This window comes from Nuphar pumila, chromosome 2 (genome assembly GCF_984573655.1).
Source record: "Nuphar pumila chromosome 2, dmNupPumi1.hap1.1, whole genome shotgun sequence".
Taxonomy (NCBI): Eukaryota; Viridiplantae; Streptophyta; class Magnoliopsida; order Nymphaeales; family Nymphaeaceae; genus Nuphar; species Nuphar pumila.
Genome location: NC_143250.1, coordinates 113,348,417 through 113,375,298, shown reverse-complemented (window position 1 = coordinate 113,375,298; position 26,882 = coordinate 113,348,417). Strand labels below are relative to the sequence as shown.

At 39.5% G+C, this 26,882-nt stretch overlaps 2 protein-coding genes across 3 annotated transcripts in view; one reads left to right on the top strand and one right to left on the bottom strand.

Moving 5' to 3' along the window:
* LOC149846796 (ARP protein (REF)) overlaps positions 1-8,059 on the bottom strand; it is a 176,377-nt gene extending 168,318 nt beyond the window's left edge. Inside the window, exon 1 of one of the 2 annotated variants that reach the window (XM_089996580.1) lies at positions 7,884-8,059. In XM_089996580.1, coding sequence (XP_089852706.1) covers positions 7,884-7,938 — 55 coding nt within the window. In that variant the 5' untranslated portion in view covers positions 7,939-8,059. The remainder of the gene's footprint in view (positions 1-7,883) is intronic. The other variant, XM_089996581.1, reaches the window with a different exon arrangement.
* Positions 8,060-16,662: 8,603 nt separating this feature from the next.
* On the top strand, positions 16,663-17,421 carry LOC149846795 (BRI1 kinase inhibitor 1-like). The gene has a single exon (XM_089992515.1). It carries the CDS (start codon positions 16,663-16,665, stop codon positions 17,419-17,421), a length of 759 nt encoding a protein of 252 aa, XP_089848641.1.
* The last annotated feature ends 9,461 nt before the right edge of the window (positions 17,422-26,882 follow it).

Genomic DNA, 26,882 nt, shown 5'->3' with positions numbered 1-26,882 from the left:
TGATTCGCTGCACTACTGATTCGTTGCACTACTGATTTGTTGCACTACTAATTCACTTGCACTACTTATTCACTTGCACTACTTACGCGTTTGCACTAGTTATTTGCATGCATTGCTTACCTGTTTAACTGCATATTTGCTTTGAACTGCGTAATGTACTGAATTAAATTGCATAATTCAGTTCCTTATAGTCTCTCTTGTGCACCTACTGGTTTTTCGTGAAACTAACCCATTCTATGGGTACAGGTGATGATTAGGTACACCACAGGCGATGGCAAGATGGCAAGATGGCTCCAAGACGTTCTTCTTCCTGCTCTTAGCTTGCGTCCTGTTGTTTGGGGTTTTGTAACGGATTTTCCTTGGAATATCCGAATTTTGTACTATTTGGAGAACTTCTTAAATGAAAGTGGCTTTCCCAAGTGTTCGCAAGTAACATGTGTTGTGCGTTTTGGTTCTTTTAGCTAACGCGCTCAAAGTTGTCAGCTTGCCTTTTTGAAATTAATAAAAGTATAGTCTTCCGCTGATTTCGTAAACCATCTCTGAGATGAAGAGATTCCTTTTTAGTCTCTTCTCTGTTTTTTTTGAAAGGTTTGCAAGCTTGAAATTTTGGGGTGTTACAAAAACCTAGTATCTTGGAGCAGTAGCTAGATCAAGCATTGAGGTTGAATATCGATCAATGGCTGCTGCAACTGTTGAAGCTACTTGGACAAGACATTTGTTGAATGAATTGGAGGAACAGATCTCCAAATCTATCTTATTGTGTGACAATCAAAGTGTCACTAATATATCCTTTAATCATATTTTCCACAGTAAAACAAAACACATTGAGATAGATCAGCATTTCATTCGACAGAAGGTTGAAGACAAAGAGATCGAGCCTCATTTCATTCCTACAGAAGACCAGGTGGCGGATTTATTTACAAAGGGCTTGACAAAAAGCAGATTTTGGTTCTTGAAGAACAAGTTATCCATGGTTCAAGACCATGCACAACTTGAGGGAGGGTATTAAGTGTCGTGTAGTGTTGGACCCAGTTTGGGTCTGACCCAGACCCAAACTGGGATTGCGCATTGACGTGCTTATTGTGGCACGGATGTAAATATTGTAATCTATTATGGGATAGCTTTGTACTTTGTAAACTAATACCTAATGTTTTAAATACAATATACCAGGCCCCGATAACGCATATTGAAATATCGTGAACCTGTGAAGCCTCATCAACACCGAGTTTTTCTTCTTCTTCTCTTACTTTTCTCTGTTGAAGATCAGGTCTGATGCAAACGTAACTTCTAACAGTAATAGCATAAAAATGTGTGCCAAAATTGGACCACTTGCACAGGTACTCTATTTGGCTGGTTAGCACATTCATTGTCACACTAATAAATAGCCAGATAGCAACAATACGAGCAATTCTCTGCAGATGTGGCCCAATATATGTGTTAAATTATGTATATATAAATATATATATATACATATACTTATATATATATATACATATTTATTTTTTTGTTTTCTTGTACCCCAAAAACCCGATAGGGGTATTTTGGTAAATCCCCATGTAATCTTTTTCTTTTTCTATTTTTCCTTTTTTCTCTTTTTTTACCTTTTCTTTTTCTTTTTTCTTTTTTTGTTTTACATATTGTAAGACTACAAGGGGCCCCACTCATCTAGTCATTGAGGCCCCAACGGTCATATTTATGACCGTTGGGGCTCCCAACGACTAGATGGGAGCCCCCTTGTGGTCCCTCCTCTTTAGTTTCCTCCTCTATAAATAGAGGAGGCTTTCTCTTGTATTTGTAAGGGTTTTTCACCATCTTCTTTCTTTCTTCAATAATATTCAACTTATGACTTTTAGTCATTTTTCCCTTTAGTGGGTTTTGTATACTTTTAGTGTTTGTGTTCTTGGCTCTTGGCATCACTCTTCAAGAGTGGTTTGCTTTATTGGTGCTTCCGCCCTTTTTCATTACATGGTATTAGAGCAAGGTTGGTGATCGGGCTTCTCTTCTTTTTTGGTGTCTTGGGACATGTGCCTCTCAAGCTTTTAAAGAAAGGAAGGCTATTCGGTACCTATGGAGCACGAATCTAAAGTAGAGCTCTCTTTTAAGCTCAATGGATCCAATTACCTTATGTGGGCCTCCGCTATGGAAAATCATCTAAGAGGTAAGAAACTTTGGGGTTTTGTTATGGGAACTACTCCTGAACCCTCTTTTGTTCTCACTAAAATTGAAAGTGGGATTAAAAAAGCATTAGATGGCGATGAGCGCATCAAAGCTATCAATGACCATCAACCCAAAGATGATGGATTGGGAAAGTAACCATGCTAAAATCTTGGTATGGTTTATGAACAATGTTGACCTTAAAAATTGTGCCAACATTGCTAAGTTTAGAAGAGCCAATGAGGCATGGTTCTTTCTTAAGGGTATGTATACCCAAAAAGATCTAGCTAGACAATTTTTTTGTCAAGAAAAAATTCGTTCTACTAGACAAGCGGATATGAGTGTCCGTGATTACTTTAGTTCTTTAACCCCTCTTTGGGATGAGCTTGTTCTTCTTGAGCCCAAATGGGTGGCTCTGGAAGATATTGAGTTAAGAAGAGAACAAATTGAAAAGGAGCATTTTTTTCAATTCTTCCATGGTCTTCGACCGGAATTTGAATAAGTTAGGGCATCCCTTCTCCATAGAAGTAAAGCCTTACTCATTGAAGATGCTCTTGCCGAAGTATGCCAAGAAGAAACTCGTTTTGGCATAAGTATTAAGAGTGATGAAATTTTGGCCGTTACTAGGCCCGAATCAAATATAAAAGCATATAGAGTTCCCCACTTTAACAAAAATAATTGATATAGAAAGAGAGTGATTTGTTACTATTGTAATGAACCGGGACATATCAAGCCGGTTTGCCCAAAGCTTAAAGGAAAAGTGGCCGCGGTTGGAGAAAATTCTCCAAAGAAAGAAGAAGAAAGTGTCAAAGAAGAAGATATCAAAGAAACTCTTAAGCATATCTCCGAAGTTCTCCAACATCTTCTCAAGACTTCTTCATCTTCAACATCAGGAGCCGCCATCGCCTATTCTTCATCACCTCCAGGTATGTGGATACTAGACTCCGGTGCTTCTTTTCATAAGACATCTCATAAAAACTCTCTTTCTAACATTTTTTCCGAACCCATATCTTCTTATGTTTCAATGGCCGATGAGACATCTTTAAAAATTGAAAGTATTGGAACACTTGATTTTAAAACTTCTCAAAACTTTTTCGTTCCTAAAGTAAGAGTCGTTCCAAAAATTAATCTAAATCTTTTTTCCGTTTCCCAAATCACCGATCATGGATGCCAAGTCTCTTTCTCACCTAAAGATTGCACTGTGCAGGATCTCCAGTCAGGGAAGCTGATTGGGCAAGGCCATAGAAGAGGTGATATTTATTTTATGGACTTTTTGACTCTTTCATCAAAGTCATTTTGTAATCTTATAAAGGACAAAAGTATTGGAATTTGGCATGAGAGACTTGGTCATCCAAATTTTGTAAATATGTCTCTTTTTCCTTTTTTGAACAATACTTGTAAAGACAAACACATGACTTGTAAAGATTGCATTTTTGGGAAATCTAAAGCTATTCCATTTCCTCAAAGAGATTATGTCACCACTCGGCCTTTTGAACTTGTTGATTCCGATGTATGGGGACCTTCCCCTATTTTATCCAAAGGAGGTTTTTCGTACTATGTGGTCTTTATTGATGATTTCACTCGATTTACATGGATTTACTACTTAAGTCGCAAAACTGAAGTTTTCTCCTTCTTTAAAGAATTTCATGCAATGGTTAAAAAATCAATTTTTAGAAAACCTATCCATTCTTAGATCCGATTCGGGAGGCGAATATATGTACAATGAATTTCAAATCTATTTGAAAGAAAATGGTATTTGTCATCAACGTTCTTGTTCAAACACTCCGCAACAAAATGGTCTTACAGAAAGAAAGCATAGACACATAATAAAAACCACAAGAACTCTATTAATTTCAAAGAACATTCCAAAATCCTTTTGGACCGAAGCGGTTTTAACCTCAACATATCTTATCAATAGAACCCCTTCATCTTCTTTGAAAAATCTTTCTCCATTTGAAAAACTTTACAATATGTCTCCCGATTATAAAAGACTAAGAATTTTCGGGTGTAAATGCCTTGTTCTAACTCACAAAAATGATAAACTTTCTTCAAGGGCAATTGAATGTATTTTCTTAGGATATGGCGAAAAACAAAAAGGCTATCGACGTTTTGACATTAAAAAACAAACTTTATATCTCAAAAGATGTCACATTCTTAGAAGAAGAAAATGGTTTTTAACATAAACTAAATGAAAATATTGATTACTCCTTTTTATTTGACTTGTTACCTCAAGAAAAGGTTATAGTCTTATAGATGATCATGTTGAATCTAGTGAAACTCTCGTAGAGGATCATTTTGAACCTCCAAATGATGGGCAACATGACCAACATGAAAATTTAGAAGAAAATATACCAAGTCAAACACAAGTTTACTCTAAAAGGAATGAAAGTAATCCTCCTTGTGCCCTTGAAAAATTCTCTCAAAACGAGTTGATTGAAGAATCCTCTCAAAGAAGATCAAATCGTATTTCTAAAATATCAAATAGATTTGTATCTTATGATTCTTTTTCTCCAAATTTTCGAGCATGTCAGCTAGCCCTTCACTCATTTCATGAACCATCTCATTATAATGATGCTAAACAATATGCTCATTGGAATGAAGCAATGGAACTGGAACTTAATGCACTTAAAAGGGCACAAACTTGGGAAATTATTGATCCACCCAATGGCAAGAAACCCATTGGATGTAGATGGATTTTCAAAGTAAAAACTAAGAGTGATGGCTCTTTAGAAAGATATAAGGCTAAGTTAGTAGCCAAAGGATATGCCCAAGAATATGTGGTGGATTATGATGAAACTTTTGCCTCAGTTGCTCGAATGACTAGTGTTTGAGCTCTTATTGCAATAGCCTCTATTAAAAAGTGACCAATTTTTAACTTGAATGGAAATTTGAGTGAAGAAGATTATATGGAACCACATCCGGGTATGAATTTAAATGGTAAAATTTTAAAATTAAAAAAGGCTTTATATGGACTTAAGCAAGCTCCTAAAGCTTGGTATGACAAGTTTAGTAATGTATTAATCAATTTAGGATTTACTTCTTGTTATACTGACACTGCTCTTTTTGTTAAGAGAACAGGTGATTTCATTGTTATTCTACTATTGTATGTTGATGATATGATCATCACTGGGAGTGACAAAAAGGGGGTAAATGATGTTAAGTCCATGTTAAAGAAAACTTTTGATATGTCTGACCTTCGATTTTTGAGATATTTTTTAGGTATTGAAGTGACTTACTACTCCCGAGGATACATTCTATCTCAAATGAAATTAGCAGCAGACATTTGTACCAAGTCAGGAGTATCTGATGAAAAGAAAGTTGAGACTCCTGAAGTTATCAATGCAAAACTGAGACTTGAGGATGGTGTTCTACTTGAGGATCCAACCCCCTATCGTCAATTAATTGGATCTCTTACCTATTTATCCATCACCCGTCCAGATATAACTCATGTGGTTCATGCTGCAAGCCAGTTTCAGCATGCACCTACTTCAGTTCACATGGTGGTCGTGATGCGAATTGTGCGATACATCAAAATACCATCTCCAAAGGACTTTTCTTATCCTCTTCCTCATCTCTTGAATTAATTACTTTTACTGATGCTGACTGGGGAGGAAATCCAAATTATCGTATCTCAAGTACTGGTCTTTGCATTTTTTTAGGTGAATCTCTCATTTCGTGGAGATGCAAGACGCAGCAAAAGGTCTCATTATCATCCACTGAAACTGAATATCGGGCCATGGCAATGACAACTATGGAAATGGTATGGCTTAGAAGTCTCCTTGGTGACATGGGCGTCCTCATTTCCTCCTCCACCAAGCTCCGCTGTGATAACAAAAGTGTGATCTACATTACAAGCAATCATACTTTTCACGAGCGGACAAAGCATATCGAAATGGATTGCCATTATGTTCGAGATGAATATCTCAGAGGAACTATCACATTACCATATGTTACTTCAGAATATCAACTGGCTGACTTCTTCACCAAAGCGCTTCCAACTCCACGATTTATGTTTCTTCTTAGCAAACTTTCGGTCTTCTCCCTGTAAAGTTTGAGGAGGTGTGTTAAATTATGTATATATATATATATATACATATTTCTTTTTTTGTTTTCTTGTACCCAAAAAAACTGATAGGGGTATTTTGGTAAATCCCCATGTAATCTTTTTCTTTTTGTATTTTTTCTTCTCTTTTTTTACCTTTTCTTTTTCTTTTTTCTTTTTTTGTTTTACATATTGTAAGACTACAAGGGGCCCCAACTATGACTGTTGGGGCCCCAACGGTCATATTTATGACTGTTGGGGCCCCAACGATCATATTTATGACCGTTGGGGCTCCCAACGACTAGATGGAAGCCCCTTTGTGGTCCCTCCTCTTTAGTTTCCTCCTCTATAAATAGAGGAGGCTTTCTCTTGTATTTGCAAGGGTTTTTCACCCTCTTCTTTCTTTCTTCAATAATATTCAACTTATAACTTTTAGTCATTTTTCCCTTTAGTGGGTTTTGTATACCTTTAGTGTTTGTGTCATTGGCTCTTGGCATCACTCTTCAAGAGTGGCTTGCTTTATTGGTGCTTCCCCCCTTTTCATTACATATATGTTACCCTGTGAATGTTTTGTACTCAAGAGGACCAACTTCAGAGTCTCCGTTTTCATTTTCTTCCTCATTGTTTGACCTCCTAGCGTATTTTGGAATTAAAAATCACAACGTGAACAACAGCTGATACATCACCAGTCTGCATCATTCTGCTCTCTCCCCCTTGCTCTACTGCTAAATTCGTCAACAAGCAACAGCTCAAGCATTCTTAAGATCAACTCACTGGGATAACTTCTTGTTGATAAGAGGGTCCCCACAGGTGCCAATATTCATGGAACAGTAAAGGGTACAATACTTTCAGGGGGGGGGGGGGGGGGGGGGTGCAACCAAGTAGCCATCTGTCACTGTGATTATCTTTACTTCATCCATCCACACTTGGGTATATTTTCCAGTCAAATAGGGACGCTTGAAACATTATCCTAGTCCAAATTTCTAGAGTTTGAATTCCAGTAACCCCTGTCCCAACTTAACCATTGGAAAAAATTAAAACCCACCCACCCACAAGCTGACCCTCCTGCTGCCACAAACACACACATACAGGTATGCAGTTGTGTGTATACATACATGCATACATACGAACACATGCTTTCGCGCATATTTCTGTGTGAATTCTTGAGCTCCAATTTTTTTTTTTTTTAGAATTTATTCACTGCTACAAGATTTTTGTTTTACAAATTCATGCTCTGTTCGTAAACAACTGACCCAGCTTATCACACTTCTCCGGATAAGTGGGTGCATCCATACGCCTCCCTATGTATTGGAAGAAGCACCAAAATCCAAGGAAGCAGCAAAGAAATCAAAGTCCAGACCACGCGCTTCGACGCCCTAGCTCGAGACGTCGCCAACAGGCGAACCCCAACCAAACTGCTAAAAAATTTCCCATCTAAACGATAATCCCAATCCCCTGACTACCGCCACAAACCAACCCAAACGCGAAAGCCAAAAAAATCAGAATCAAGCAAACACATATGCAGGGAAACGCTCGACCGGACCGATTACTACCGTTTTTAGATCGGACTTCGTGTTAGTTCATTCCGATCATGGTAGAAGAACAGATGAACGATTTCCGGGCGAAAAGAGAACTGTTGAGAACGTGAGAAACCGTTAAATCACCGAGATGGTCGAGAAAAGCTTACCGATGCCGGAGGCTCCACCGGTGACGATCGCCGAGAGGCCTGGTTGCAGTTTCATCTTCGGTTGACGCCGGTGACCACCACCACCCCGCGGGAACGATCGGAAAACGTCCACCGACGTCCCATTTATATGGAAAGGGTGTGCTCGTCCGAGATGGACGCATCGGTTTGATTATTTCGTCTACGCAAACGACAAGCCCATGCCCTGATATTGCCAGTTGTTGAATCAAGAGGTTAGAATGGGATAAAGTGGAGAAGGTTAGAATGTAATAAATTATGTGCATTTACAAAAATGTTATTATCTTAAAGTGTTTTAATCATTTCAATTAGGTTGAATTCATTAAACGCAACTAATTTAATATTAGATTAATTATATATATGGGAAACTAAAATATGTTTACCAACTACAAATGTTTGCTGGTATAGATCGATACCTTCATGATTTTTTTTAAATTTAACCCTCAAATGCGTTCGACGTTGTCCATTTGCTAGGAATCAACTATCAGATAATTGTAATCGGATCAAGATATGCAATTTTTTATATGTTTAAATATTTGTAAAAAAATTAAGCTATTTATTTTCAACCCTTGAAAGATTCTTCTTGTACATGGTAATTGAATGATTCAAGAGTTTGTTTCTATAAAAATCAAGCTTCTAGATTAGATGTGTACAACTTTTCAAAAAAAAAATAAAGGAACTATGAAAAATCTTGATTCATATTGGTTGGTAAACATATTTTATTTATCCATACATGTGGGGGTAAATATTGGCTACTAATGAAGGTATGAAACTAATGAGCTAGAAATCATAGGTGCAAGTTGTATCGACTCAATCTAACCACATACATGTGTTCAACATGGTTTGTTTGCTAAGGAAGAAGCTTTGGATGGTGTATTTTTTTATGTAAAAATGTGATCTTTAATGTTGACACATTGTGGGCCATTGATTTTTGGACCCCTTTAAAATCCTAATTATTTGTCATAATTGCATGATTCAAATAACATTTGATGTAAAAAATAATATATTTTTTTTTAATAAAAGAGTGATTAGCCAATACTAACCCATATATATATGGGAACTGAAATATAAAAAGTATAAAATATGGGCATTTCCAACACTTTTTTTGCAAATCCAACAATGTGAATGTAAAAAAGAAAAAAAACAATGTGGACCAACAGAACCGGCAATCATGTGGATTGAGATGGAAATTGAAAAAGACTACTTTCTTCTTTGACCTTTTCCTTGTTGTATCTGTTTACAATCGCCAATCAACAACTGGCACATCATAGTGATAAAATTTCAAAACGGTAAGATAATGGCAGCCCAATTCTTGTGACAAATTGAATTTTTTTTATTTTTTGTGTTTTTACTGGTAAATTATTGGCAAAATTTAATGAATAAAAAACAAAAAGAAATCCTCATAAGAAATAAGAATTATATATATAATTAAAAAATGTCATTTTCCAATTAAATAGAAGATGTAATGGTAAATATCTTGATAAAATTGTGATATTTTGGTATAAACAATATTATCCAACATATTGAAAACATTTCGATGTTATTAAAACGGCAGTATTTGTCTGGTGTTGATCCACAGAAAGCAAGACACTTGGTGCTCAGTGTTCTGCCTCAGGAAATTTCGGTTTTTATAGCTTTTTAATTTTAAACAAGAGAATGGGATTCCTGTTCTTGCAGGATGAAGTGAAACCAGAATCCGGAACATTCCTCACACGTGAAATGGGTATGTTTGGTGTAGATGATCATAAAACTTGTGAGCTTTGGATAACTCAAGCTATTTATATTTTAATAGTTTGGTTGTACTTGTTTCTAACTTCACCCTTGTCGCATGCCACATTGGTTTTGTTTTTATTGTACAACCAATTTTTGAGTGGAAAATTTTTGGGAGTTCTGCTACAAGATGGAAATAAAAACCAAAGGAACTTTGCCACTGTTACTGAACGAGGCAGATGACTTGAAATCCATCTTGTCATATAGCAAGTACTATTGTCCAATTATATATTCAATTATGTAATTTCCACTGATTATTTTGACCAAATAGAAAAATACTTGGTTTGCTCCGTTTGGTGTAGCATGTGTGTTGTTGGATGGGAATGCTACAGCTAGTGTAATGTGTCAGTTGAAATGTAGCAAAAAAGGTGATCATGAAGGTCAAAGAAACTATTTTGCCATTTGAAATTGAAATTTTGAAACCATTGCTCTGGAGATGATTAATCCCTTCACCGACAGCAACTTACCATATTTCATCATCACCATCATCATAATGAATCTTAACTTTAGTGTTTATCAATCATCATCATCTTATTTATAAAAGAGTGCGTACCAGGTCAGATGTTTTTTTTGGGGGTATTATTACAGAATCTGACATTTTTTACTTATAACACATTGACCTTCACCTGATGATTTTCAATATTTCATTCCTTGCTCTTTCTCATATGAAAAATTGTATGTTTCAGAATGCCAGATCTTGCTATTCTAAATAATATATGCACATATTCTTATCAGTTTGTCCTTTGCTACTAATTAAAATTTCATAAAGCAAAGCCTTCAGATCATCAGGGTTTTTACCCATATCATATTGATGTTACTAATGTGGTTTCCTGCGTCACCATGTACTGTCCTATTGTAAAATGTAAAGTAGTACCCAAATACCCATGGATAAGTAAATAAGAAACCCACTAAACTTTGATTCCATACATTTTTTTCATTTCGCCTACCTGCCTTTAATTGGCACTTATAGTTTGTCTTTAAAATTCCAACTTTTCATTTACTTCATGTCGTTTTATTAAGATGGTCAGCCGACATACTTCTTAAGACCTCATGGCTTTGCTTAGCTTCACTGCAATTAGTTCTCAAATTCTCACATAGGCCTTTCAAGATCTCTCTCTCTCTCTCTCTCTCTCTCTCTTTTGTGCGAGTGCGCATGTGCGTGTGCTTGATCTTTTTCTCCATATTTTGGTACAAAAATATGAGAAAAATGAGTGTTATGCCATTGCCCAAAATTGACTTTGAACACTTCTATTTGATTCTCGTTATTAATTGATCTCTTTTATTCGCATCAATAGCAATCAAGGTGCTCCTTCTGCGTTCCTTCGCTACCAATAAGTCGTGTTGAAAATTCAAAGCATTGTATTAGATACTGCATGGTTTACTAAGCACTTTAAATTCTCACTTTAGAGCTAATAATGTTCCCGATTAGTAGTCAATGCTTAGTTACAGGCTTAATATATACCGTTACAGGCCGAATTATACCAAAGCAGGTTATATGTTCCCCCCCCCCGAACAGGGCAGTTAGCTACATCTCATGATCGGGGGTCCCAAAGAGCACCACGTATGTAAGCATGTGCGTCTCGTATCCCCATGTTTGTCAACATTAATTAGCGTTGGAGTTTGATAAGATTGCAAAGACTTAAGTACCCTCTCCTCCATTGGTGCAAAAAAAAATGACGGTTCTTGAAAAAGAGTGGTTGTAAAGACTTAAGTGCCCTGAAGATGATTATTTAAGACCCAGTCTCTGCACTGCAGGATTATCCGAGAAAGAAATCTCCCCTGGAGGAGGCCATGAACATCAACCCTCTCACTCTCTCTCTCCCTTCTATTTCTGCTTTTGTGCACATCCATTAAAAGATCATACATTGCTCCATCAAGCACCGACTGACCTATACATTGACTCTTGTGAAGCCTGATTCAGAGTTTTTACCCTTACAGGAGGAGGGTTTGGGGGCTCCTCCCAGCGTGGGTATCATCATTCAACTAAATGAGTTGTAGATCCTGATTCAGAGTTTTTACCCTTACAAGAGAGGGGTAAAACCTCATCTCACTCTCTCTCCCTTCTCTCTCTACTTCTCTGCACATCCAACAAATGATCCAACATTTCTCCATCAAACACCGACTGACCTGTACACTAACTGTAGCATCGTTCAACTTGATGAGTTGTGGAACCTGATTTAGAGTTTTTGCCCTTACAGGAGGGGGGTTTGGGGGCTCCTCCCAGCATGGGTAGCATCATTCAACTTGAAGAGTTGTGGAGTCTGATTCAAAGTTTTTATCCATTCATATTTTAAGGCATTAGATCTCATTTTTGAACATCCATGCATGTGCAGTTTGCTTTCATCATGTTCAGTTTCTTTCTAGATTATATTTTGAATTCTTGTGCATTTTAGATCTATCGATTTGTATGTAACCAGAGCTCATTTTAACTTGAATTTTTTACTGCAACTTTATGCATATGTCTTCATGCTCTCCACCAAAAATCAGATCATTCTGAGTTTGTTTGACCCACTTTAAAAATCGAGATTCAAAACCTGTTATTTTGCACCGTCAGGATTTTAACAGAATCAGGACCAACTTGCGGAAATGATTTCTCCCTAACCAGAGATGATCTTTCCGATCCGTAAAAAGGGTTGTTTTCTAAATTGAATCTAGTTTGTTCATACCAAATTTCAGCGATTTCTATGGTGTTTTCGTACCAGTTTCGGGTCAAAAACCATAACCCTGTCACCCTGTGTTATTTTACCGGCTCAGATTTTGATTCATTTTGTTTGAATTTTATTTTTCTAATGGAAGATCATTTTTCAATTCTGTAAAACGGGTTCTCTTCGTTTATGTGTCTAGTTTATCCCTGTAAATTTTTAGAATTTTTCATGGTCAATTACTATTTTATTTTGATTAAATACCAGAACCTTGTATCCAGATTTTATGAATGTTCTGATTTTGGCCCCCATATCATGACTGTTGTAGCACTTTTTCAACAAATCGTTATTTGATTGACAATATTCTTCAGCAAATTATTGTTATGATTTTTTTGAGTCTCTAATGAGTCTCTACTATGATTTGTAGTATTTTTGGGTCTCCAACGAGCCTCACAATGATTTATAGTGTTGTTCGATCTTTTAACTATGATTTATAGTGCTTTGGGGTCTCCAACGAGCCCCACAACGATTTGTAGTGTTTTTCGGTCTTTTATCTATGATTTATAGTGTTTTTGGGTCTCTAACGAGACCCACAGCGATTTATAGTGTTGTTGGACCTCGCTATAGCGATTTGTAGTGTTTCTCTCTAAACACTACAGCGATTTGTGATACAAATCGCTATCCGAATCAGGACCAACTTGTCAGGGTCATATCTCCCTAACCAGAGATCGGATTTCAAATCCGTAAAAAGTGGTGTCTTTGTTATGAAGTCTAGTTTATTTCTGTAAATTTTCAGTGATTTCTATGGTCATTTGATACCCCATTTGGATCTAAAACCAGACCTCTATCAGTCTGCCTTATTTGAGTGACATAGGTTTTTATTTCATTTTGTAAGAGTCATATCTCCCCAACGGAAGATCATTTTTCAAATCCGTAAAAAGGCTTTCTTCCTCTATGTGTCTATTTTATATCTGGAAAGTTTTATAACTTTTTATGCTCATTTGATATTTCCAACTTGTTAAAAACTGAGACATGTTATAAAATGTTATAAAACTTAAAAAGTTTGAAACTTCCTCTATGTGTCTCGATTTTTAACAGGTTTGAAATATCAAATGAGCATAAAAAGTTATAAAACTTTCAGATATAAACTAGACACAAAAAGAAAGAAAACCCTTTTTACGGATTTGTAAAATGATCTTCCGTTGGGGAGATATGACACTTACAAAATGAAATAAAAACCTATGTCACTCAAATAAGACAGACTGATAGGGGTCTAGTTTTAGATCTAAATGGGGTACCAAATGACCATAGAAATCGCTGAAAATTTACAGGAATAAACTAGACTTCATAACAAAGATACCACTTTTTACGGATTTGAAATCCGATCTCTGGTTAGGGAGATATGGCCCTAACAAATTGGTCCTGATTCGGATAGCGATTTGTATCACAAATCGCTGTAGTGTTTAGCGATTTGTAGTGTTTCTCGCTAAACACTACAGCAATTTGTGATACAAATCGCTATCCGAATCAGGACCAACTTGTCAGGGTCATATCTCCCTAACCAGAGATCGAATTTCAAATCCGTAAAAAGTGGTGTCTTCGTTATAAAGTCTAGTTTATTCCTGTAAATTTTCAGTGATTTCTATGGTCATTTGATACCCCATTTGGATCTAAAATCAGACCCCTATCAGTCTGTCTTATTTGAGTGACATAGGTTTTTATTTCATTTTGTAAGAGTCATATCTCCTCAACGGAAGATCATTTTCCAAATCCGTAAAAAGGGTTTTCTTTCTCTTTGTGTCTAGTTTATATCTGGAAAGTTTTATAACTTTTTATGCTTATTTGATATTTCAAACATGTTAAAAATTGAGACACATAGAGGAAGTTTCAAACTTTTTAAGTTTTATAACATTTTATAACTTGTCTCGGTTTTTAACAGGTTGAAAATATCAAATGAGCATAAAAAGTTATAAAACTTTCCAGATATAAACTAGACACATAGAGGAAGAAAACCCTTTTTACGGATTTGAAAAATGATCTTCCGTTGGGGAGATATGACTCTTACAAAATGAAATAAAAACCTATGTCACTCAAATAAGGCAGACTGATAGAGGTCTGGTTTTAGATCCAAATGGGGTACCAAATGACCATAGAAATCGCTGAAAATTTACAGAAATAAACTAGACTTCATAACGAAGACACCACTTTTTACGGATTTGAAATCCGATTTCTGGTTAGGGAGATATGACCCTGACAAGTTGGTCCTAATTCGGATAGCGATTTGTATCACAAATCGCTGTAGTGTTTAGAGAGAAACACTACAAATCGCTATAGCGAGGTCCAACAACACTATAAATCGCTGTGGGTCTCGTTAGAGACCCAAAAACACTATAAATCATAAATAAAAGACCGAAAAACACTACAAATCGTTGTGGGGCTCGTTGGAGACCCCAAAGCACTATAAATCATAGTTAAAAGATCGAACAACACTATAAATCATTGTGAGGCTCGTTGGAGACCCAAAAATACTACAAATCATAGTAGAGACTCATTAGAGACTCAAAAAAATCATAACAATAATTTGCTGAAGAATATTGTCAATCAAATAACGATTTGTTGAAAAAGTGCTACAACAGTCATGATATGGGGGCCAAAATCAGAACATTCATAAAATCTGGATACAAGGTTCTGGTATTTAATCAAAATAAAATAGTAATTGACCATGAAAAATTCTAAAAATTTACAGGGATAAACTAGACACATAAACGAAGAGAACCCGTTTTACAGAATTGAAAAATGATCTTCCATTAGAAAAATAAAATTCAAACAAAATGAATCAAAATCTGAGCCGGTAAAATCACACAGGGTGACAGGGTTATGGTTTTGACCCGAAACTGGTACGAAAACACCATAGAAATCGCTGAAATTTGGTATGAACAAACTAGATTCAATTTAGAAAACAACCCTTTTTACAGATCGGAAAGATCATCTCTGGTTAGGGAGAAATCACTTCTGCAAGTTGGTCCTGATTCTGCTAAAATCCTGACGGTGCAAAATAACAGGTTTTGAATCTCGATTTTTAAAGTGGGTCAAACAAACTCAGAATTATCTGATTTTTGGTGGAGAGCATGAAGAGATATGCATGAAGTTGCAGTAAAAATTTCAGATTAAAATGAGCTCTGGTTACATACAAATCGATAGATCTAAAATGCACAAGAATTCAAAGTATAATCTAGAAAGCAACTGAACATGATGAAAGGAAACTGCACATGCGTGGATGTTCAAAAATGAGATCTAATGCCTTAAAATATGAATGGGTAAAAACTTTGAATCAGACTCCACAACTCTTCAAGTTGAATGATGCTACCCACGTTGGGAGGAGCCCCCAGACCCCTCTCCTATAAGGGTAAAAACTCTGAATCAGGATCTACAACTCATTTAGTTGAATGATGCTACCACGTTGCGATGAACCCCCGGACCCCCCTCCTGTAAGGGCAAAAACTCTAAATCAGGCACATAAGTAGAGAGAGAAGGAAGAGAGAGTGAGAGGGTTGGTGTTCATGGCCTTCTCCAGGAGAAACCCTTTACCTCCCTTGATTTCTTCTCTAGAGAGAGAGAGGGTTTTATAGTATTTTACGAAGAAGGAAGAAGAAGAAGATGATGATGGAGCAATGTAGGATCGTCTGTTGGATGTGCACAGAAGTAGAGAGAGAGTGAGAGGGTTGATGTTCATGGCCTTCTCTAGGAAGAACTCTTTGTTTCCCTTGATTTCTTCTCTAGAGAGAGATAGGGTTTTATAGTATTTTACGGAGAAAGAAGAAGAAGACATGTTTGTCCTTTTTTTGAACAGAAAAAGAAGAAGACTTTGAAGAGTCAACATCATCCTCGACTTTCTGGATGGAGGACATGTTTGTCCTTTTTTTGAACTGTTTGTTTTTTCTTTTTTGAATAAAGGGCATTTTTGTCATTTTCTCAAACCATAACTTTATGAGAAGAATAGCAAGAAAGGGTACTTAAGTCTTTGCAACAACACCAGAGTCTGATGCAAAGTTATGTCAACATACACGGGAATACGAGCTCCATGTGCTTGTATATGTGGTGCTCATTCAAAGCCCCGAACACAGACGTGGGATTCAGTGAATCATCGGGGGCGAACATACACCACCCTCTCAAATTATACTCCTTTCAGTAATTACAAAATCAAACATTTTAGAATTTTAAAACCATGCAGTTCAATGCATGTACACTAACAATTATAAATACCTACCATAACTCTCTCTCTATCTCTCTATCTTATATGTATATATAAGCATTCAACTTATTGAAATGACCAAAACATAATCCAAGCTGTCATGGAAGTCCCCAACTGTAAGAAACCTGTTGAACAAAAAGAAAAGAGTTCGACAACAAAGCCGAAAGTGAGCTCTTCGCCAATGTCACAACCCTCGTTATCTTCATCTCCTACCCATGGCTTCGAATTCAGCAGCTCTCTCTGCCCCTCACTGCCTCTTGACACACACCACCCTCCCCCCTACGAGATCGACCTTTGCCCTGCTGATGACCTCTTCTACCAAGGCCACCTCCTCCCTCTCCACAACCACCACAAATTCACTGATCCTTGCTCTTCCTCTACATCCAAAGATGGCCAACTCCACCAACGATGCGATACCAACGAGCAGAAGAGCACCACAGAGAAGAAACAGAGCTCAAATTCAAGCAGAAGCAAGCCTAAATCCTTCTCTCTGTTCACTCTCAAGAAGGGGTCCATGTTTGGATTGAAGTCTGCTAAAGAGACGATAGAGAAGTATATGAAGATGGTGAAGCCTTTCTTTGCAAGGGGAAGCAAGAGTGAAGACCAGAAGAAGGGCGTTGGGAGGCAGCAGAGATGGAGTAACAAGCGTTCTTCTCATTCTTTCTCATCGACCCGGCGGTCCAGATCTTCTGCTCCTTGCTCTGCTATGACCTCGCCTGGGAATAGTGGGATTCTCTGTGATATCTCTTCTTCTAATGATGGCACAGTGGATGACCTTCAGAGTGTTATACAGGCGGCAATTGCCCACTGCAAGAACTCCATTGGTGCGGTCAATGAAGATATGAAGGAGAACAATTGATTTTTTTTTTTAAATTTTCCATCCCCTTTTTGTTTGTTTTGCATGGTATACGAAAATAACACGATGCAATTATATTTCATTTGCTATCTATTCTTCAACAATCGACTGTGGAGATCAAGAACTTAATACATAATAAAGTTGATGCAGATGTCTCTTGCTAGAAGGCCAAGTTGGGTCTACTACCCAGGGCAAGGGAGACCTCAAGGGTTTTACCAACCAATGTATAGTTGGTGATCATGGGGTTGTTCCCTTTGATTAGCCCCAAAAAAAGTTGGTGAGGACCTAATCTGATGTGAGAGATCTTTCCAATTAACACACCAGTCCTCTTCTACGATATTCATGGGGAGGAGGAAACTTGGGACGGAGGGGTCATGATGTAGGAACGGAGTGAGGCGAGTTGTGCCAATGATCTATTTGGATCCTGTTTTTAACTTGGGTTTTTTTTGTTTAGAATTGGATCTTTCTTATGTAATAGATATATCTCATATCCAACTTAGAATTTTAGTTTTTTTTTTACCCTATAAATATTCTTTATAGAGATTTTTAAAGAGTAGTTGATGAATGAAAACCTTGGTTCCTTTTTTGATTTATTAAATTTTATTTCATATTTTTTATTGTCTTCCTTGATTTTCGTGTGTACAAGGTAACATAGTTTTTTTTCGCGTCCTTGTGATCTAGAGTGCATCAAAGTCGTATCTGAGCCGCACTTTAATCGTGCATTCACGATGTCTTATAATTCTAAAAAAGAATGACAAAAAGCTATGAAAGCCGGTATGGATCATATAGAATTCGACATGCTGGAGGGGTTGCCCACGACTTGAGGTTGTTTCCTCTCTTTGCATGGGAGGCCCAACCAGTCGAAATCAGATCAGTGTCCTTCCGCCGATCGGATCCTAGCCGATGTGATGGCCGCCTGACCCACCACCATTTCAGGCGGTGGGTTGGGTGTCGGCTTCCCTTGCTTAACGTGGAGTCGAGTGGGAGGTAGGGATGGCAGTGGACCAGGGCAGGGGCGGGGAACAAGGTCTCCACTCCCGCCCCATCTTAAAATCCTGCCCTCCATCTAGGGGTGGCAATTTCTGACACGACCCGCCAACCCGACCCGCCAACCCGCCTCTTAGGCGGGTTCGGGTTGGGCTTATTCCAAGGATCTAATGGTCCATGGTTGGTTTCCAAAAAAAATTTGTTTCATGGGGCAGCATAATGATATTTGAGATCAAGCCCAATCAAGTCTTGCAACTCACAGCGTCGAGCTCGAGTAGTCGGTGCCAACGTGAGTGTGTGCAAGTGCGCAAACCACAAAGAATAAAAATAACTCATGCAAGAAAGGTAAAATAGCTTGTTGATCGGGTTTCGTCTAACCAAAGGCTAGGGATAGAAGTTCAATACACGAGCACATAGACCCGGATTACAAGCTCATTTGAGCCACCTTTAGCACACACAGGTGCTCACTTAAACACAATAGAAATGCATGTGCTAATCGTAAAAGGGGAAACTCGATGAAGGGGGGTTTGCAGGTTGCAGCTAGGTTGTTGCTGCAACAATAATAGACTGCGACAGTTTGCGCAGAGGCAAGTTGCAGGCTGCGGGTTGCTACAGACCAATTGTGGCCCAGGCTATAGGGGTTGCGGCCAAGTGATAGCTCCTGCTATTCGGGGCCCTGGAAATTTTTGCCCTCCTGTGGCTCGGTGGGGAAGGCAGTTGATACACTGGCGTGCACCAGTTCAAGTCCGAACTGGCGCAACTGCTGGAGGGGGCGCGCTTCAGAACGCCGGCCCCTAGGCACTGGGGGAAAACCCCTGCGCGCAATGGTTGCTCGCGGAGGGGCACACCGCGGTAGCGGGAATGCGCGCAGAGTTCGGCTCAGCGAAGGTGATGACGCGCGGGTGAAGGGAGGTTTCTCGACAGCGGGATCCGTCGCGCGTGCTGTGTGCGGTGCGCGATGCTGGAGAGGTTCTCCGCTTGGAACCCGTTGAGCGCGCGGAAGGCGCGTGCGGAGAAGGCGGGCCGGTGCGTGTCACAAAGGTCGAGAGCGAGCGATCGTGCGGAGGGTTGCGCGTAGTGACAGGGAAGGCCGTGCGCCGGGAGGGCGCGCGATGGGAGTTGCGGGCGAGAGGCAAGGCACGTCGAGGGCCTTGCGGATGGAGGGGTGGAGTGCCACGCTGCGGAGGCTGGCGCGCCACTGGCGAAGGTGGAATGGAGTGCTGAGACAGGCAGGCGTCCCACGCCTTGACCTGCTGCTGCCGCCGCTGAGGAAGGCAGATCCGGGGTTGTGTTCCACGCGACCTCGACCGGCCAGGGAGAAGAACCACGTCCCCTTGGCTACTCGCTGAGCGAGTCCCAGAAATCCAACGTCGAGAACCACGCGACGGTCGGCCGACTGAAGGGAGAGCCACGCCCTTCAACTACTCACTGTGTGAGTCCGGCTCCAAGCTTGCGCCTGCAGAAGCGTGAGGGAATAAGGAAGAGAAAATGGCAACTCGAAGGTGCATCAGTTCCAAAATTCCATGACTTCTCCTTTGCAACAGGGAAGGCTTATAGCCATTACAAAAACGGGCCTCCATGGCTGGGGCGCCCAAAACCAAAAAGAAGAGCCCCCAACGGCTCTCTGAAACAAACAAGACCCCTATACAGTGCGCAGGGGTCAGTCCTGAGGTGCTCTGTAACGGGCGCCTGCTGAGCCTTGCCACAAAAGGCCCCTGCGACGCACCTGCCGCAGGGGCTGCTGAGACTTGCCACAAAAGGCCCCTGCGGCGCACCTGCCGCAGGGGCTGCTGAGACTGACCCTCCTGCCAGAACCTGCGCTGACCTCCTGCCAGCGCCCAGTCTCCTGCGTAGCTACCTGCACACGCCACCTTGTAACAACACACTGCATGCGCCCTGCCTCCTGCAGGGCTGTCTGCACACGCCACCCCTACAATGCGCACAACTTGGGCCTATGCTCCCAGTTGGTGCGGTCCTCCTATGCATCCAGTTGGTGCGGTCCTCCTAGTGGGATCGTATCACAAGTGTGGCGCAGGCGCTGCGAGGACGTAGTGCAGTACGCACTCAATGGCACATGGTCTTGTGTAGGTGCAGTGCTTTGTGCAAGGCGCATGATATGTACTTTGCAAGATACTTTGCGCGAGGTAAAGGCCACGACAGGTGCATGCGGTTGCATTCGCAAGGGGCAGCTATGACAAGCGCGGGTGCTCCGCAATGAACGAGGTAGGTGTGCGACTTGCAGTGATGTGCATACAGGGTTGTTGTGCGCAATACATAGGGAACTGCAACAGGCGTGTGCATGACACAGTGTGTGAGGTGGTCGTGGTGCGTGCGGTAGGTGCACAGGTGCAACGCAGTGCGCAGAGTGGTGTGGTGCGATGCAATGCAGCCCGCAGATGTTGTGTGGCGCATGCAGCGCGACGTTGAGCTCTCAATGAGTGTGTGGTGCAGGGTGCCAAGCACGTGCGTAGGGTGCAGTGCTGCGCATGGGGGTGCAGTGTTGCACACAGGGTGCAACACATGGATTTTGTGTGGCTTAGTGTGCAATTGTAGCGCACGAGAAGGGGGGGAAACAACACTGCAGGAAGTGAAGCCTTCAAAGGCTGTGGAGTCACAGGTGACCCACATTCTTTCAAACTGTGGGGAGGTTATCTGGCAGAGTGTTGTGAACCCGCAATAGTGTTGGCACTTATGTGTAATCAGACGCTAAAGGCATGAGTCGGCAAGGCCAACTCGAAGCGTCAAGTTACTTGCGAAGGTGGTTTCATGAAAATGACAACCGTCGTGCAAGATGTACAAACTCAACTGGAAGAAGAAGTGCTTACCGAAACAAGCACTTGGAAATAGTTGAATGATGAGCTTCAAAAGTGTGAACCATGTGGTTGATCAGTCCGATGTTGTAAACCTCCTTTGGTGAAGGGGAAAGCAAGAAAACCCCTAGACCACAGACCAGTTCCTTGGCTCGTCGGGCCTACGCGTACTCCACTAACATCGTCGATCACGCATCACTAATGACCCAAGTATACCTAAGTGCTTCGCAGCACTTGCATGAACCGAAATGGCACAATGGGAAGGATCTCACGTTCTTGTATTGAAAAACCTTTCTTCAGCCGAGGGAAAAAAGGAGAAGAGTCTCACAAGACTAAAGCCAAATGGCATCAATTCATATATTTCAAAAGCATACTAACATATTACAAACTATGACTTATATAGAGCCTTGGAGGAATTCAAATGATTAAAAGCTGAAAAGGGGCAAAGTGGCTACATGACCAACAAGGAGTGGCAACCGCTGCCGCGTGCAATGGTGTAACCACTGCTGCACGCAATGTGTGTGCGCATGGCAGTGTAACCGCTATTGTGCACAATGTGTGTGCATGGCGATGTAACCATTGTCGTGCACAATGTGCGCACAGTGTGTGCATTTGCTGCCACATGTGGCGTGTGGTTGCACCCAAGCGTGCAATTATTTCTTCCAGTGCTAGGGTTGTTCTGGAGGGCGGCCTCCAGCTATCCACTCGCGGCTTTGAAAACTACATTGAAGGCGCATGCTGGGGTTGACAGTGACCCCGACGTGGCAAATCTGAATCCGACGCAACAAGGATGGGATGCTCTGATCTGAAGAGGGGTATAGAGGTTGCCCGATGGTTTCCGCAGTAGTCTAATCATAGTGTGGACACATCATTCCACCATGCTTCCGCTATCCTTTGTCTTCAAAGAAAAAGTCTGGGTGCTTGTCTCAAAATTCTCCTTCTTCCATCCATGAAATGAAAGTTTCACAATCAATGACTTATTCGATTTGGAGCCGATTGACCAATCGTCTACCCTTCCTTCTTATCGTCCAATGGATGATGAAGATCGGTTATACTCCTTCTAGTGGAACAATTTTTTGGGATGGATCCCCAACATGCAACTTTTGTTATGATACATGGAACACGGGATGCATTTTTGAACCTTTAAGCAACCTCAATCTATAGGTTCCTTTCCCGATCTTGGCTTCAATTTGGAAAGGTCCATAGTAACGTGACACCAACTTGGAGTGATTTTGTAAGTGCATGTTGCATTGCCTGTGAGCCCAAATCTTCTTAAGCCAAACTCAGTCGTTGATTTCAATGACTTTGTCCATCCTTCCCTTATCAAATTGATTCTTCATCCTTGTTTGAGCTCAGGCCATATTGCTCTTGAGGATCTACAGAATTTCGTCACGTGACTTCAAAGCATGGTCAATCTCAAAGATTGGACTACTCCCATGCTCATAAGTGATCAATTTGGGAGGCGGTAGTCGTAGAGTACCTCGAAGGGAGTCATCTCAATAGCATAGTGATGGCTCGTGTTATAGGCATACTCCACCCATGATATGTATAAAGTCCATTGATCATGCATACATATTCACATTTTATTTATCTTATTTTATACATGATCCATGTTAAAATCGCTTTAAAACCCCAGTTTTATCGTTAGTTTCGAGAAACCGCATTGAATTGAATTTATCAAAAAATCATATTTTTTAAAGCTTGCCCTGCAATTTTCAGTGTTTTATTTAGTTTAAAAATTTTTAATTAGTGTTTTAATTAGTCTAGAAGAGTTCAAGTAGGAGCCCTAGTTAGATTAGAAAGTTTTGTTTTAGAAAAACACGTTTTTAAGATGAGAGCTGTTTTGAAAATTGAAAAAATATTTTTGACTCCTTTTGAAAACTTTATTTTTAACCTAATTAGGCTTATAAATAGTAGTTTTGAGGGCTGAAAAAATGGTTTTTCCAGCAGCCCTCTTGCCTCTTGCCTCCATCTTCCCTTCTCCCTTCTTCTTCTTCATTCTTGGCTGATTTTTTTTCTCCTTCTTCTTCCTCTTCATATTCTTTATTTTATCGATCCTCTAAACCCTGTCTTCATCAGATTTTCTTACCTTCTTCATCGGGGAGGCATGTATGCAGTTGAGATCAACCACTTTCTCCTCTCAACCCTTCCATCGGAGGCGATCCGTGACAGGTTGTTTCTTTCTCCCCTATCTCCGTAGGATCGTTATATTACATAGTTATTTATTTGTTTCGTATTTTCATTGCATATAATACAATATGATATTTTTGATTAGTTATTTATGATTTCACATGTTTAGAATAGATCATCTGCACCGTAGAAATTCATTCTGATTTGTGTTTCTTTCACATTTGATTGCATCTAGCCTTTTTAATAGTATAGATTAAAGATAGTGATTTTCTTTCAGAGTGAGACGTCAAAATTTGTTTTTTTGTTTTAAGTATTTAGTTGATATTCGTTGTGATCTTTCTAAACCACGAATATCGCGGATCACAGTTCAACATCATAAGATCAACAGATTGATTGATGCTGAACCTCGTGAAACACGGTTCATGTTGGCACATACACCATGTACCCTGCACGAATTATTTCATTTTTTATTAGGTGCTGCTGAACCTCATCTCACGCTGTTATCATTTGAGTCTTCAACAACGTCGAACACACTGCTGCGTGATTGTCTCGACCAGCAATGTCAAGCATGATCCAACCTATTCAACGTTGATTCAGATTGAGTTCTTGATTTGTTTTGTTTGTGATTTCCAATTAACTAGTTAGTAGCATAGTTAGTTGGCTGACAATTAATGTTTTAATGCATGTTATTCAATTGACGTTTTAGTAGATTACTTAAATGCTTTCCGTAGTGTAGGAATTGATTGAATTTGCACATAGGTTAGTTGATTCATTTATTTTAAATAGTTTAGATATATACGTGTTCTCTCATTCTACCCATTCTTTAGTTAATAGAATAATCTGGTTTTAGTTAATTGCCCTTGTTACCTTAATATTCAGTTAGATTAAATTAGTTCTACTTATTTCATGGTTTAATTAGTTAGGTCTCTTTAGTCACGTTTTCCTTGTACTAAGATTACCAAATTGTTTTGAGTTTATTAAGTTGTACTTAGTTGGTCTAGATTAATATTCATTAGTTCTTTCTTGTTTTAACATAGTTAGTTTAAATCTACGTTTTTACTGTTTTAATTTAGTAGTCTGTTTTAGTTAGTTTCTTAGTTACTCAAATTAGTAAATTGTTAGTTTGTTTCATAATACATTACGTAGTTAATTAGTTTGTTATGCTATTTCGTCCTGTAGTGTAGTTTGCTTATTTTTGCTGATTTTTCAGTTTAGATTTAGTTTAGTTTTCACCGTACTGCTTTTTGTTTTATTTTTGTGTTTTGCAGAAAAGCATTGGAACCTGCAGTAGAGTCTGTTTGTGCCATTAAAGTACCCTCTGAGGTCCCCTCAAGGCCTCAGAAGAGCCCTCAGAGGGCCCTTAATCAAACCATACAAAAGTGTTCAACCTAAGTAACTAAAGGGTACACAGAGAGAAGAATCAAGGGAAGCAAATCAATCAAAAGGGGACATGAAGATCTCGAACCACTAAAGACCTTTGCTTTTCTTTTTAGATTAGGATTTATTTTATTATTTCATTGGGTCTGTAATAAAACTATTTATTTATTTATTTAAGCCCTTTGCGTAGGGTCGTACTCCCTTAGTTAATTATTGAATTAATTCTTTTTATTTTGGCAATAAAGAATAGTTTAGCTTGCGTGTTTAAATACAAGTATTTTTCGTTTCCTGAGTTGACCCGGACTCCACCACTCGTGCGAGCCAGTTTTTATTATTTGGTGGCTGGCTTTCACTTATTTTTATTAAAAATATTGTTTTAAAAATCATTTTCATAAAACTCACACCATCTATCTTTTGGGTTTAGAGCTAGCAAAACATCTAAAATATGTTTCCACTGTGCAGTTCACCACTTTGGTTTGGCCGTCTGTCTGTAGATGGTAGGCCAAACTATATTTCATTTTTTTTCTGCCCAACTCGAAGTAAGTCTTCCGAAGTGCACTTAGGAATATGGAATCCCTGTCGCACACTATGGACTTAGGCAATCCATGCAGTTTACCCACATGATCTTGGAAACTTTGGATGACTTAGGTCGTCATGTAATTCTGTGGTAGAGGCATGAAGTGTGCATACTTCGAGAGTCGATCTACTATAACATAGAAAACTGCCATGTGGTTGGAGGGGGGCATGGCTCCTATAAAGTCCATACTGATGTCTTGCCAAACACCCTCGGGTATAGAAAGAGGTGATAAATGTCCGAGCATCTTAATAGCTTCATATTTATTTTCTTGACACACCTTGACATCTGTGAATATAATCTTGAACTGACTTCTTCAGTTCCTTCCAATAAAACATCCACTACAATCTTTGATATGTTTTGGACACACCCATGTGTCCAGCCCCCAAAGAGTCATGGTACTCATGGAGCAATCTCGAGATGAGATCACTTACTATAGGTATTACCAATCAACCCTTGTGGAAAAGCACATCTCCTTTTAACTCATATCCCGACTTGGACATTGGATCTTCTCAGAGTCCTTCAATTAAACTTTTGGTGTCTGCATCACCCAACTGTACCTCTAGCACCTCTATTCCCCACTCACAAGAAACTGATGTGAGTGTTTGAACTCTTGCTCTGGTTTGGGCCGTCACAGGCCCTATCAAAGTTCCTTCACTCTTGGAGGTAAAGTTTCTTTGATCACCACTGAAAAACATAATCATTTTGGTGAAGTCCCAGGTAATTGTCCTGAAAGACTTCAACCATTCCATTCCCATGATAACATCTGAACCCGATATAGGGAGTAGGAATAAGCGTTCTCTAAACTCTTTGACTTGTATGCAAAGGTGATTATCCTGGATTACCAAGGTGCATAACAATTTGTCAACATTGCCCAAGGTTATCTCAAAATCGTTGTGCTTGGAGACCTCTTTGTTCAGTCTATGTGCGACTTTTTCCTTAATGAAGTTGTAGGTTGCACCAATGTCAATGACCACATCCACCACTTGACTTCTAATTTGGCTTCAAGTTTCATAGACTGAGGTCCTGCAACTCCCGTCAAGGAATGATACTCGATCGGGTTGCTCTTTTCGTTGTCACTATCGGATTCACACGTTTGTGGACATGGGTCTTACTCCTCATCATCAATGATTTAGAAAATTCAAAGGCTTTGACATTTATGCTCTGGAGTCCATGGTTTTCCACATTTAAAACATTCACCACACTCTCTTCTCTTGTCAATCTCTTTTTTAGAGATTTGTTTCATCTTGGGCTTGTGGGTTACGGGTTTGGTGACATTCTTTACAAAGAACTTAAGACCTTTGGGAGCATTCTTCGTTATGTTAGGTCTCTGAGCCGACCATCTCAATTTTTGCCTTTCTTCGTGCACCTTCGCTACCTGAGGCCAGTACCTCCGAACGGAGTTCATCCTTAAGCCCTCCTATATAGGATCCAAACAGGGTGTGTGGATCCATGTGAAGAACCAAGGACTAAACGTCCTCGAATTCGGTTTGGTACTCTTTCAAGGTTTTTTTGTTTAAGTTGCTTGAGAGTAACATCATGATTGATCAAAGAAGATAGATGAAACCTCTCCATGATAGCCTTTT

Coding starts and splice junctions, on each gene's coding strand:
- LOC149846795 (XM_089992515.1), top strand. CDS start 16,663: ATGGAAGTCCCCAACTGTAAGAAACCTGTTGAACAAAAAGAAAAGAGT.